General features: G+C 46.0%; 1 protein-coding gene across 4 annotated transcripts in view; it reads left to right on the forward strand.

Annotated features, from left to right (window-relative positions):
• Positions 1 to 1,308: 1,308 nt before the first annotated feature.
• The window catches only part of TTL (tubulin tyrosine ligase), a 54,927-nt gene continuing 41,261 nt past the window's right edge, over positions 1,309 to 14,974 (forward strand). For 2 of the 4 annotated variants that reach the window (XM_054547935.1, XM_024242608.3), the window contains exons 1-3: positions 1,309 to 1,655; positions 5,101 to 5,179; positions 13,332 to 13,564. In XM_054547935.1, coding sequence (XP_054403910.1) covers positions 1,499 to 1,655; positions 5,101 to 5,179; positions 13,332 to 13,564 — 469 coding nt within the window. In that variant the 5' untranslated portion in view covers positions 1,309 to 1,498. The remainder of the gene's footprint in view (positions 1,656 to 5,100; positions 5,180 to 13,331; positions 13,565 to 14,974) is intronic. The other 2 variants (XM_003780400.4, XM_054547936.2) reach the window with 1 other exon arrangement.

The following is a 14,974-nucleotide window of genomic DNA, read 5'->3' on the forward strand; positions in this document are numbered from 1 at the left end:
GTGCCCCCTGGAACAAGAATTTGAGCGCAAGTACAGTAGTTTTTTGGGAGGTGATCCCAAGAAACATCAGTAGTCAGGGAAAGGAAGGAAGCCAACAGAAGATGCCTTGATGAGCAAGTTACAGCTGTGGACAACTGCAGCCGTACCCTACAGAGGACCACTGCAGTACGCCTAGGACACATGCCTCCCCGCAGGGCACGTGCGGAGGGCGAGGGAGCCAGGGCATTCTCGACCAACTCTATCCCTCGTGGAGGGAGAGCAGCTGGGAGGGAATGCAAGCACCCAGCACCTCTAAGTCTGCCCCATTTCTGCTCTGACCAGGCTCTCCCACAGCCAGCGATTGCCTACAGGTGGAGCCGGTGCGCAAGACAGGCGAGTGAGTGCCTGGCGGCCCTGCGGAATTTGGGCAACGATGGGAAGGAGAAGGGCGCTTTTATAATGTGCTCGGGTAGTTACCGTGAGCATCGGGGAACAGGAAGGGGAGAGGCCCCAGGGTGTTCTTTATCTAAAGGAGAGTAAAAGATGCAAGGCGCAGGGCTGATGTGGGTAATTTATGAGGGAGTGTAGGAAGTTTGTGGGAACTCCGATGATCATTGTCTTCTCTTTGTCCCTCAAATGCAGCAGCATAGTCTTCAGAGTGGGCTATCAGAACCGAAGGGACTTTTAAGAGCCACTCTCCGCCGCTCATAAGGGGAAATCGAGGTCCGGAGAAGGGAAAGCAAGTGGCTGAATGCCGGTAAAAGGCAGGAAGAGAGCGGAGCCCAGGGCTCCAAGGGGTCGGTTCGGGACCTGCTTCCACCAGCAGAGTCTAAGGTCATCCCCTTGGCCGTGCGCCATCCTGGTCTCAGCCGAAGGAAGGAGCACTCGACCCAAACAAAACCGACGCTTCGAGTCTCCGTAGTCGTTAAGCAAAGAGGAAGAGGAAGCGCTTCTTCACTAGGCCACAGGACCGGGCCTTAGAACTTCTGGGTTTTATCCATAAAAGGTCCTTTGGCGATAGAAGGAAAACCCAGATCGAGCCCTGCAAACTGGGATCTTCCGCCGGCACCGCCCCCCGGCTGCGACCCTGGGCTCGGAAGGAACCACCCCAGGCCCGGGCTCCGGTTCCACTGCACAGTCCGCGCGCTGCAGTAAAGCCGCGCCCACCGCCGCGGGTCTCCAACCCTGCGCCGCCGCCGCCGCCCTGGGGAGGGTACGGAAAGGGCGCGCCGCGGCCCACGGGCCCCTCCAGAGCGCGGCGGGGCCGGACCGCGCGGAATCACGGGCCAGAGGCGGGGCCGCGCCGGGGTGGGCGGGCGTGCGAGCGGCGCTTTCCTCTCCGGCAGACGCGCGGGCGCCCGGGCGCGGCGCCGCCGGCACCCGAGAGGCGCGGTAGCCGGGGCGGGCAGCGGGGGCCGGGCCGCGGCGGGCGCCCGGGCGGGGTCCGCGCTGAGCCGCCTTCTCGGCCGGCTGGTCCCTGCGGCGGCTGCCCGGCGGCGCGGGCGCGCGGCCCTTCGCCATGTACACCTTCGTGGTACGCGATGAGAACAGCAGCGTCTACGCCGAGGTCTCCCGGCTGCTTCTCGCCACCGGTCACTGGAAGAGGCTGCGGCGAGACAACCCCAGATTCAACCTGATGTTGGGAGAGAGAAATCGGCTGCCCTTCGGGAGACTGGGTGAGCCCTTCCCCAATTCCCGTCTGCCCTCCTCGGAGCGGCCCTGCGTGCTTCCCGCGGCCCGTTAGAACCAGCGCTTTTGTTTTTAAAGGTCATAAATTTTCCCCTCTGTCGCTTCTCGGGCATATCAAAAACGGATCCAGAAAGATCGAAACCTGTCGCTTTTAATGCTTTCTTGTCTCCTAACTTGGATTTAGAGTCGGAGTAGCGGGGCGGCCACTCGGGGCCGCAGCCACCTCCTGACAATGACCGGTCCCTGCAGCCCGGGAGACGTTGGCCGCCGGGGCTGGGACCTGAGGCGCGAGTATAGCTGCTCCCCCGGGCCGAAGCCCCCAAATTTGGCAGGTCCGCCGCGCGGGGCGCTGCTCCGCAAAGCCGGCGGCTGGCGTCGGCTGGAGTCATCTTGCAGCTCTTCTGCACTAAGGATTTCTCCCTGCTTGGCGTGGGCGCGGGAGGGGGAGCTGTAGGTGTTGAAACCCCTGAGGCTTCTGCCACCCGAAGGCGCGGAGGAACGATCAGAGGATTTGGAAAAGACCCCTGGATTCCAAAAGCAGGAGCTGCAGAAGAGACCTTAGCCCAGGGAAGTGTGGAGGGATGTCTGATTATAAACCTTTCCTTAGTTTCCCCAAATAATGTGTTTTCGCAGTTCTGCATTGGATTAAGATCTTACACGAGGCTGCGTTCGCCCTCTCTGTCTTCCCTGCTCTCCCCGAGGGAATTACCTTCATCCACATGGTTGAAGCTGGCTGGGTACCACCATACCCACATGTCCACGGGTAGGAAAGCGCAGGAGATAGGAGGGGACTAGCGGCTCCTTTGTAAGTGATGTCATCCAGAAGTTGCCCAGATCGGTTCAACTCGCATCCTATTGACCTGAGCATAGTCTCATGGCCTCCCTCTCTGCACAGTCATCTGGGAATTGCAGCTTCTCTCCGGGGAGCCATGTTCCTTGCCAGAATTCACCAGAGGTGGGGGCCAATTGTATTCCAAAGACAAGGGGAGAATTGATACGGAGGAAGAGTCACCTCTGCCTTGGAGGGCAACCCAGAGAGAGCAATGTTCTATGTCCAGGAGAGAAAACAGTTTTTAGAAATAGGTGTGGTCAGAATTCAAATGGGTAAAAACTGAATACGGGCCGTTTGGAATTGACTGGTCATTTATGAGCTTCCATAGACAGAGCCTTTGGGAGGGGGCTGTGTAAAACTCAAATCGTTGGAGGAATGAAGAGCTGCAGTGTAAAGTTGCTGAATTTTTTTCTTTCGAATAGTACCTGGGACAACTTTTCATTGTTATACAAGTTTATGATGTAGAATGGTGACTCCATGGAAGGACCCATTTGAACACCCAGAAATCTTAGAATATGGTGACTGTGCCTGGAGACTCCCTTTTGTTAACCGGTGTCAGGAAGACCCTAGCAAAGAGAATTCATGATCTGAAAGGAGAGGAAGAATTGCTTATAGTTGAGAACAATTATTTCTTCCTTGCATTGTCCACTTCCCCTTCCAGACTTCCTGACTTGCCTCTATATTCTTGGCAGTGCCTAGCTGTGAAAGCTTAGGTGGAATCCTAACATTAAAAACAATAAACATGGCTCTGCCCAGGCAGAGGTAAGAGTGACTGGCATTACCCTGGTGCTTAAGCCTAGGAATGAGAAGCAGAAGCCTCCAGAATTTGAATCCTGAACAGATACCACAAATTCAGGAGATGATCAGTAAACATTTGAGCTTTTTGTTTGTGTGTGTGTGTGTTTTTTGTAGTTTTGTTTTTTGTTTGTTTGTTTTGCGACAGAGTCTCACTCCGTCGCCCAGGCTGGAATGCAGTGGCACAATTTCGGCTCACTGCAACCTCCCCCTCCTGGGTTCAGGCAATTCTCCTGCCTCAGCCTCCCAAGTAGCTGGGATTACAGGTGCGCATCACCATGGCCAGCTAATTTTTTGGATTTTTGGTAGAGACAAGGTTTCGCCGTGTTGGTCAGGCTGGTCTCGAACTCCTGACCTCAGGTGATCCGCCCACTTCATCCTCCCAAAGTGCTGGGATTACAGGTGTGAACCACCGTGCCCGGCCAACATTTGGTTTTTATGGGAAAGAAAACAGCATCCTACAACAAAATTGGTTATATGCCATCACTGTTAAGGGATATTTACCTTTTGCTTAAAGTGTACTACATGAAAGCCGAGGAGAAGATTTATAGAGCCAGGAAGATTTAAAGGTTCAGGAAGGCAGGTGCCCTGTGGATAAGAACGTAGGCAGTTCAGGTGGGAATCTGCTCAGGGAGACCAGTGAGAGCCAGCTAATGCCTGCCTGAAACTTTTGATTTGACTGTATGCCATTCTCAGAGAAATTATTCTTTCTTCTGGCATTTTCAACTGAAAATTCCTTTGTTTGGTCTCACTTTGATTTTGTTACTGGAAATACAGTGTGTTTTATTAAGATTTGAAACAAAACATTTTTTATTTTATTTTTGAGATGAAGTCTTGCTCTGTCGCCCAGGCTGGAGTGCAGTGGTGGGATCTCGGCTCACCGCAACCTCTGCCTCCCAGGTTCAAGTGATTCTCATGCCTCAGCCTCCCAAGTAGCTAGAATTACCGGTGTGTGCCACCACGCCCAGCTATTTTTTGTGTTTTAGTAGAGACAGGGTTTTGCCATGTTGGCCACGCTGGTCTTGAACTCCTGATCTCAGGTGACTTACCCGCCTCAGCCTCCCAGAGTGCTGGGATAACAGGCATGAGCCACTGTGTCCGGCTGGAAACACCTTTTATTTTTAATAAAAATTGTTTTTCTTTGTGTCCTTTCTGCTCTAATTCTATAAAAAAAAAAAAAAAAAGGCCACATGTAATAAGAGCTGTTGAAAATGAGTTTCCCCGTGGAATGCGGCATAGAAGAAAGCTCTCAGGGCTTCTGATTTTGTAGACATGGCCTCTCCACTACTTTCCTTCACCTCCTAGAAGCTTGCAGAGATAGACTTGCGTGAGACCAGCATCATTCTAGTTCTCCTTCCTTCCTTGGTGTAGACAGCCAAGTTACAGATGTGGAAAGCATGACTGTTAAAGTAGCTTTACTATACAGAGTGACAAGTCTGCATGTGTTAAGCCAGGAGCGGAATGCAGTGTGCAGTCAGGGAGAGGTGAAATGAAAAATACCCTCAATACCCTGTAGCCTAACAAGAAAAAACAAACAAAGGTAGCAGCAGTTTTGGCAAACCTACGATGTTGATATAATATCCACTGTGGGGAGAATGAAGGTTGCCAGCAGAATACCGAGCAAAAGAGGGTCCCTGGGGACAGAGAAACAAAATTGTTCCATTTTCCATTTTCTAACAGCCAATCCTGAGATGAGAGAGAGAAAAGCTGGGCATGACACAGCTGTCCTCTCCTGCTTGCTGGGGCTGACATTGTCATTCCCCACCTGTCCTGTGTCCCTTCTGAGCCTCCTCTTTCCTTCCTAGGTCACGAGCCCGGGCTGGTACAGTTGGTGAATTACTACAGGGGCGCTGACAAACTGTGTCGCAAAGCTTCTTTAGTGAAGTAAGTGTTAAGACCGCTGTTTTCCATTTTTTACCTAAATGAAGCACTTAGGCAAAAATGTGGGATTGTTTAAAGGACAAACATACTTTTATTTTAAAAGCCAACAAGTATCAGTTCAGAAGCTTCCTCTAAGCTGCTTTGGTTGCGGTCCAAAACATGGTGCTTGATAAAGCCTGTCTGCCTCTGAGGTGAGGCTCCTAGAAGCAGAGCCTGACTCAGGGTCTCCTGTGTAAGTGATTTCCTGGGGTAGGGTTCTTAAGAGACAGCCATCAGGAAGCAAGGACAGGGCAGGGCAGGGGGAGAACCATGTAAAGAGGTGGTTTCAGCCGAAGTCTTGCCTCTCCTGACTCCAAGCAGCACCAGAGTGAATGGCACCTCAGAGTTGTCACATTTTGAGCAAGGACCAGGCCTCTGTGCTCCAGTATCAGTCAGCCATTGGCTGTGGGAAGAGATGGAGGGCTTAGCTTCGCAGGCATTTCTGGGCAGGGGCTGGTCCCCAGAGGAGGGCATATATAGCCCGTAGCATCCATCTCTCATGGCTGCAAGGGGTCCCTCAGAAAGGATATCTGGGCAGGGTATAAGAGCATTCACTGCACTGCCGATCTCTGAGCAGTTGGATTATGGCTAGGTATCACCACGGTATCACAAAGTGGAAGGAGATGGTGTTAGACAATGATTAAGATCTGGGGTCAGAAGTGTAAGTTTTCACCCCAGCTCTTCCTCTCACTAGCTTGGGCAGATCTCCTCATCCCTCTAAGCCTCGGTGCCTCCCTCATAAGGCTATTATGAGAATTAAATAAGGTGATGCATGTAAAGTTTATATAGCACAGTGGCCTGGTACATCATGAGTATTTGACACTACCTTAATTTTCTTGGCTGTAAAATGGGGAAATAATAATAACTACATAAGGTTGTTATGAGGATTAATTGAGCTAATTTAGCTACGGGCTTTGAATAGTGCCTGTCTTGTTGTTCATACTGTATAAGTGAAAGCACTCCTTATTATTGTTGTTGGTATAGTTGTCATTGCTATTACTGTTATTTCAGTGGGGAAACACTGGGTTGGGCCACTAAAATCAGGGCTGTCATGGGCCTCCAGTATTCTTTCCATGATGACTGGTGAACATGTGTGTGTAGCCAGGTACTGGAAGATATGACTCAATGCAAAATGCTCTTTTCCCACTAACATTTCTTTCTGGGCTCTAGATATTTACTAGGTTGGGTGCTCACAGGAACATTTCTGCTTTTTGTTCACTCATTGGCCCTGGTAACTTATGTACGCACTCCTCTCTGTGATGGGTTTATCATGATTCATCCCACTCCTGAAAGAGAGTGAGGCTTCCTGAAGTCATTTTGTGACATGTTTATATATTTAGAATGCAAATGACTGTTACATAGAATCAGGAATAGAAGTGGGACATGCTTGTTTATTCAGATTATTCACTTAGAAATTCTTGTTAAATGTTTATTAAACCTTTTCTGCTATGATTTTTCCCCTAAAGATAAAGTAGGAAGCAGAGGACTCAGTAAAAAAATAATGGTTTCCATATTTGTATATTTTGCAGTTATAGTGAAGCAGAGTGAGTACAGGGCTGGAGTCGTGACCAAGTGTGATAAATATCTGTGACCTTGGAGAGCACCACTCAGAATCCCAGTGTCTCATCTGTAAAATGGGGATGGATGGTGGTGACAGTACCTGCTTGTTGCCCCTCGGAGGCATGCAGTGTGATCCATGATAGCACCTTGTAACGGTGACATGACCTATGCAGGCTGGAGGTTGCATCATTCTCATCAGCTTCCATCTTTGTCTCAGTTGTCCTGTGAGGGGCTTGTAGTAATTCCAGGATATGATGGTTCCCTTTATCCATTTGTCTCTCTCCCATGATTTTGTATGGCTTGAAAGGGCTCCAGAGAGTTAGAAATAAAGTCTCCTTGATTTTATAGGACAAAGTGGCAGTTCAGAGAGGACAGCCAGATTGCCCATGGCCATAGTAACTCCTGTTAAACCAGGACAGTTTTAATCTGCACAAATGTGACCCCTGGCCATTGTGACTGTGCACCCTCGGGAGGCTTCCCAGAGCCTAGGTGGGGTTCAGTGCAGGACCCTGTGCAGCCCAGTCCTTCCCCCTGTCACTTCAGGGAGTTTCAGAAATTTCACTGAGGCCTCAAGGCCATAGTCTTGGAACCCTGAGGGGCTTTTCTTCTCCTGGTACAGATCAGAGGCTGTCTTTTCCTCTTCTATTGCTGTTGTATAGATGTAAATAAATCTCCATTTCTGATTACTTCCCAAATGGGCGCATGAGGAAATGGTACAAAAGCAAAGGACTTCCTGTAGAGCCTGGTCTTGGTTCTGTGCAGGAAATGAGGGCTTCCAAACCAAGGTCATCTTACAGAGCAGCACTGTCCAACAGAAATAGGATGCTACCCACACATGTAATTATAAACCGCCTAGTAGCCACATTAAAATAAGTGCAGAGAAACAGCTGCAAGCCGGGCGTGGTGGCTCACGCCTATAATCTCAGCACTTTGGGAGTCTGAGGTGAGCAGATCACCTAGGGTCAGGAGTTCGAGACCAGCCTGGCCAACATGGTAAAACCCCATGTCTACTAAAAATACAAAAATTAGCTGTGTATGGTGGTGGGTACCTGTAATCCCAGCTGCTCGGGAGGCTGAGGCAGGAGAATCGCTTGAACCTGAGAGGTGGAGGTTGCAGTGAGCCGAGATCGTGCCACTGCACTCCAGCCTGGGAGACAGAGTGAGACTCATTCTCAAAAAAAAAAAAAAAAAAAGAAAAGAAACAGCTGCAATTAAATTAATAATTTATTGCAGGGCGTGGTGGCTCATGCCTGTAATCCCAGCACTTTGGGAGGCTGAGGCGGGCGGATCACGAGGTCAGGAGATCAAGACCATCTTGGCTAACACAGTGAAACCCCGTCTTTACTAAAAAATACAAAAAACTAGCCAGGCGTGGTGGCGGGTGCCTGTAGTCCCAGCTACTAGTGAGGCTGAGGCAGGAGAATGGCATGAACCCAGGAGGCAGAGCTTGCAGTGAGCCGAGATCGTGCCACTGCACTCCAGCCTGGGCCACAGGCAAGACTCTGTCTCAAAATAATAATAATAATTTATTATATTTAACTAAATAAATCAAAAATGTTATTTTGATGTGTAATTAATATAAAAAGCTATTATATTTTACGTTCTTTTTTATCATTCAGTCTTCAAAATCTAATGTGAATTTTACATATGTAGCACATCTTAATTCAAATGGTAAATTTTCATTGGAAAGCTTTGATCTGAATTTAGATTACATAAAAAGTGTATGGTTGAAGAAGTAGATTTATGTACTCAAGTTGTACATAAAAGTTTTTCAACAACTTTGAAAGCCAAAAGATCTATTTCCTTTAATATTGCACAACATTTTCAAAACTAGTTCATCTTTTCTAGAAGAATTGATTTGACTATGAAGCAGAAGCTTATTTTCAAAATAATGTCCAAGTTAAGTAAATTCACCAACTCTGTGTTAGTTCAGTATTGTAAATATCAAATTCAAAGATGTATTGAATATATTGAAAAGTAACTCTAAATTTATCAATGTCAACAAAGTGTTCTTCAGATTTCTTTTAGTTTTTGCAGCCAATTTTCACAGTGCTATTACAATTAACATTTTTTGCATACTGAGTCATGTAAAACTATGTGAAATCATTATTATCAACTTATATTATGAAGTTGGAACATAAATTCTCACACCTGTCTGGGTGGATCATAAATAAGATCTTCTTTTCCCTTCTTTGGAGCTTTAAATTTAGCTTGTTTATATGCAGTATGAAGATAGATAAGAAAATGCAAATGGCAGTCATTTTTTATTTTGATTATTGAAATAATGAATTACTGAGTGAAAATGATGATTTGAAAACATTCCTTTTATTTTCAAGAAAATCTGAATTGGAGTTGAAAAGTAAATCTTTATTTAAAAAAACCCTTCCCCTTCTCCATCAGTGAATACTGGCAGAGAACACAGTATCATTAAATTCATTGTCTTCTGTTTCCATGAACTGGAGAATCATTGAGTATATACAGAACCATTTTAACAACGGTATCCATGACACTTAGAGTCTGCTTCAGAAAACCTAACACAAGGCCGGACGTGGTGACTCACACCTGTAATCCCAACACTTTCAGAGGCCAAGGCAGGTGGATCATTTGAGGTCAGGAGTTCGAGACCAGCCTGGCCAACATGGTGAAACCCTGCCTCTTCCAAAAATACAAAAAAAAATTAGCTGGGCATGGTGGTGCGCACCTGTAGTCCCAGCTACTTGGGAGGCTGAGGGACAAGAATCACTTGAGCCAGGGAGGCAGAGTTTGCAGTAAGCCGAGATTGTGCCGCTGCACTCCAGCCTGGGCAACAGAACCAAACCCTATCTCAGATAAACAAACAAAAAGCAAACCTAACACAAAAGTTTTCAATATGTAACACATAATGCAATGAAGCAAATGTTTCCAATATGTATCATACAATAAAGTGAAGTAGTAAAGGAAACATTAGTCTTCTAAAATCTTAGTAAATCCTTTCTTTTTTTTTTTTTTTGAGATGGAGTTTTACTCTGTCGCCCAGGCTGGAGTGCAGTGGCACCATCTCAGCTCACTACAACCTCCGCCTCCCAGTTCAAGCGATTCTCCTGCCTCAGCCTCCCGAGTAGCTGGGATTACAGGCACCCACCACCATGCCCGGCTAGTTTTTTGTATTTTTAGTAGAGACGGGGTTTCACCATGTTGACCAGGCTGGTCTTGAACTCCTGACCTCAGGTGATCCACCCGCCTCGGCCTCCCAAACTGCTGGCATTACAGGAGTGAGCCACTGTGCCCAGCCGTAAATCCATATTTTAATACAACCTAACTAAAGTCCTATCTGTCATGATAGAAAGAAATTTTTTGCATGTAGGTAAAATTCTGTGACAGATGTAAAAGATTTTAAAATATCTATACTATGAGGTTGTGTGTGTGTGTGTGTGTGTGTGTGTTTTAGACGGAGTCTTGCTCTGTCACACAGGTTGGAGTACAGTGGCACGATCTCGGCTCACTGCAACCTCCGCCTCCCGGGTTCAAGCAATTCTCCTGCCTCAGCATCCCGAGTAGCTGGGACTACAGGCAACTGCCACCACACCCGGCTAATTTTTTGTATTTTTAGTAGAGACAGGGTTTCACCGCGTTAGCCAGGATGGTCTTGATCTCCTGACCTTGTGATCCGCCTGCCTCAGCCTCCCAAAGTGCTGAGATTATAGGCGTGAGCCACGACTCCTGGCCGAGTTTGATATTTTTTAAGCTGCAATTTGACAGCATTTTATCATATATTTGGAAATCCTTTGAGGCAAAACACCCAAAGTATTAATTGGACAGCATCTTTTATGTCACACAGTTCACCTAAAGCTAAAGAAAAATACTTAATATTTTTCAAATTTTGAGTCAATTTTTGATACTGTTAGAAAGGTTTTGTAGTCTGTGGGCAATTGTGACTCAGCTGAAGATTGTTCATTTTTTGTAAATTATATTTTTAAGGCTTTTCCTTAAAATAGTTTTTTAAAACCACATTTGCATCTAAAATGGTTTTCTTTTTGTGTAAGAATCCAAGCCATTTTATAGTTGCCCAAAATTATAAACCCAGACTCTGTAAAACATTTGCTTGAAAAATGTGTTGGATATTGTGATTTTAGCCACTAGTTTCATTAAGTTTTTTGAGCATTGAGAGGAAAATACTTATCAAATTTATTATGTATTTGCTAAAAATGTCTCCTTTACACAACCGTTTTTTCATTTTACTTTTACCATAGCATATTGCAGTCACCATTTCTTGTGAATCTGTGGCATACCTCCTTTCAGTTCTTTTTTTTTAATCTCTTACTGTCCTTGTCTTAGTTCTAGCTTCTGTGTCCCTACTCAATTCCACATCAGTAGTATGCCTTTATTTTAATTTTAAATTTTTGTCCAAATATTTTTTTAACTGGGAAGAAATTCTGTTTCACCTTAGTTACCAATTGTGGTATATGTAGCTAGCACTGTAACTCATGCTGTCTGCATAGTAAACATATCATAATGTTTCATCACTGCACAGAAATCACTTGAACTGAATCAATCTATTGTCCCTGAATAGAATAGCGATGTGTTTGTGTGTGATACTAGAAATGACACATGGCCCTGACGTGCATGCTGCGATACAACAGTAAAGTGAAGTATTATCTCACCATATCAATAAAGTTGTGCTTAATGGAAAAATATTTTATAATGCATCTGTTTTTAAATTAAAGGCAAATTAAATTTTAGGCCTGGCACAGTGGCTCATGCCTGTAATCCAGCACTTTGGGAGGCTGAGGTGGGTGGTTTACCTGAGGTCAGGAGTTTGAGACCAGCTTGGCCAACATGGTGAAACCCTGTCTCTATTAACAATACAAAAATTAGCTGGGTGTGGGCCGGGTGCGGTGGCTCAAGCCTGTAATCCCAGCACTTTGGGAGGCGGAGGCGGGTGGTTCACGAGGTCAGGAGATCGAGACCTTCCTGGCTAACACGGTGAAACCCCGTCTCTACTAAAAGTACAAAAAAACTAACCGGGCGTGGTGGCAGGCGCCTGTAGTCCCAGCTACTAGGGAGGCTGAGGCAGGAGAATGGCGTGAACCCGGGAGGCGGAGCTTGCAGTGAGCCGAGATGGCGCCACTGCACTCCAGCCTGGGTGACAGAGAGACTCCGTCTCCAAAAAAAAAATTTGCTGGGTGTGGTCACGGGCATCTGTAATCCCAGCTACTTGGGAGTCTGAGGTGGGAGAATGGTTTCAACCCGGGAGGTGGAGGTTGCAGTGAGCCAGGATCGCACCACTGCTCTCCAGCCTGGGAGACAGAGTGAGACCCCGTCTCAAATAAAAAAAATAAATAAATAAAATAAAAAATTAAACTTTAAATTCGGTTCCTGAGTCACACTGACTACACTTCAAATGCTCAGTAGCCACATGTGGTTGGCTGGTGGCCACTGGATGGGACAATGCAGATACGGAGTTGAACTTTCAGTGAGTTAAAACTTTATTTATTTTGTTCCTTCAAGTTCAAGTAGCTTTTCAGTTCTTTCCCTTATACTTTAAAATAAATTTATTTTTGATATCTATCTACAATGTCATTATTTCCACCATTTGTTCACAGACTGGGTTTTGTAGGTGAATCTTAACACGGACTTGGCATTAACAGTTCTGTTCTAAACAGAAGAGGGAGCACAGCTCAGGGAAAGCCAGTGCATGTCTGTGGGCAGGTTCCTCCCTGTCTCTGATTCCTGGGGAGTAAGAGCAAGTTTCCAGTTAAAACTTAGGGGTTTCGTAGTAGCTTGAGCTGTTTAAAAAAAAAAAAAAAGACTTGGGAGTTCGGGCTTGCATGTTGGCTGGTCCTCACTACCTTTATGATCTTAGGAAGTTTACTTCTCCATGACCCAGTTCCTAATTTGTGAAATGTGATGCCAGTGCTCTGGCTCCAGGGGTCTGATTGCAGAGTAGATGCAGTGGGAAGCCCCTGTGTGCTAAGTGCCTTGCCTGACTTTATCTTCTGTGGTGTTATGGTATTTGGGGAGCAGGAGGTATATTTCACTATGACCACTGGTGTCCTATGTTCCGTTAGAAAGATACCTTTTTTATTCTGTCACGAAAGCCAGCCTGAGCTAAAAGCAAGAGCTTTAAAAAGTCTTTAGATAATTCAGATTCCTACATAGCCTTTTCTCCCATAGAGAGTTGGGCCAGGATAGTCTTTTTGCTACTTAAATTTTCCTCTCTTCCCCATTTCATTTTTTTAGTATGGGTCTGGTTCAACAACATATTTGTTGAAAAGGTATTGGCTCAGGATTATGTCCAGTTAAGTTTCCTTAGAGATGCATTTTAAAAAGAGCGAAAGTGTTGGACATTAAACCTTTTGAATTAACTGGGGTATGCCTTTAAAGTTGCATCTAACAGCTGTGTGCTCCCCAATAATGCATTTGAGCTTTGTCCAGGGAGACTAAGAGCAAACAGAGGTGTCAGAAGACCGAGTCATGCTTTGCCTCCTGGAAAATCTCTGGGGGAAAGCAGTGGCCTTTCTGAAGGGAGTGACAAAGTGCACTGAAGGGAGGCTGACCCTCTTCTGTCATCTGCCAGGCTAATCAAGACAAGCCCTGAACTGGCTGAGTCCTGCACATGGTTCCCTGAATCCTATGTGATTTATCCAACCAATCTCAAGACTCCAGTTGCTCCAGCACAGAATGGAATTCAGCCACCAATCAGTAACTCAAGGACAGATGAAAGAGAATTCTTTCTCGCTTCTTATAACAGAAAGAAAGAGGATGGAGAGGGCAACGTTTGGATTGCAAAGTCATCAGCTGGTGCCAAAGGTGAGTTGGCACTGCTGTCCCCTTCTCTATTCCTGGTAAGTTGCTATTGTGATGTATTTAGATGAACGACCCTATTTTAATCTGAATCATCGAAGGTTGAGACCGTGTCTAGTTACATAGTTATAAATACCCATCTACGTACTGATGCCTTCTAAATGTGTGTCTCCAGTATAGGTCTTTTCCTTTAAGCTCTAGATCCATTGACACCCTCACCATCTCTAAAAGGCGTTTCAAACTGAACACATTTGATACAGAACTTTTCATTTCCTTCCCAACTTTGCCCACGCCAGCCTGCTCCTCCTTCACACTTTCCACTTAGTATATGATCCCACTATTCACTCAGTCTCTGAAGCTTAAAACCTAGGATTCATCCTTGACTACTATATTCTTTACAATCTACTCCTAATGCATTAGCAATTCTTGCTAGCTCTACCTTCAAAATATATTCTGAATAGACTATTTCTTGCCATTTCCCCTGCTTCCCCTCTAAATCAAAACCCCCATTCTTTTTAGTGTGTGTAACTGCAGAGCCTGCTCTCAACCAGTTCTCCTTCTAGACAATAATGTTTTCAAAACATAAATCTAATCATGTTACTGCCTACTTGAGACTTACCAGCTGGCTTCCTAATGCAATTAGAATGAACTCCGGATTCCTAATGGTAGCCTGCACCATTTGACATTTGCCCATATCTCTGATCTCATCTCCTTCTATCCTCAGCTTTGCTCTCTGCACTGTAGACACAAAGACTGCCTAGTATCTCTCAAATATTCCAAACTTGTTTCTGTACCTAGAATGTGCTTACATGGATTGTTTTGTTTCTCTCACCTCAGATGCTGGCTCATCAGGGAAGGCTTTTCTAATCTAAAATAGCCTCCGTGTCCATTGCTTTCTTTCCCTTTCCCCTGCCTCATTTACCTCCTGGCATTAACCTCTTCCTGGCACTATACTACTTCTCTGTCCATCTATCCCATTATTCTGTAGGCTTCACACAAACACAGACATTCTGTCTTATTCATCTTTGTACCTTCCTCATAGGCACTCAACAAATATGTGTTGAATGAATGCGTTAAGGGCTGAGGTTTATAATATTAACTCAGGCTGAAAATAGAGGCAGTTCCCAATGTAATGAACACATAAACAATCTCTGTCTATGTTAATGCCCTCATACGCTCTTCATAAAACCATTCTGGCTGGGCATGGTGGCTCACTGCCTGTAATCCCATCACTTTGGGAGGCCGAGGCGGGCAGATCACAAGGTCAGGAGATCGAGACCATCCTGGCTAACACGGTGAAACCCCGTCTCCACTAAAAATACAAAAAATTAGCCGGGTGTGGTGGCGGGTACCTGTAGTCCCAGCTACTCGGGAGGCTGAGGCAGGAGAATGGTGTGAACCCGGGAGGTGGAGCTT

The sequence above is a fragment of the Pongo abelii genome, chromosome 12 (genome assembly GCF_028885655.2).
Source record: "Pongo abelii isolate AG06213 chromosome 12, NHGRI_mPonAbe1-v2.0_pri, whole genome shotgun sequence".
Classification (NCBI taxonomy): domain Eukaryota; kingdom Metazoa; phylum Chordata; class Mammalia; order Primates; family Hominidae; genus Pongo; species Pongo abelii.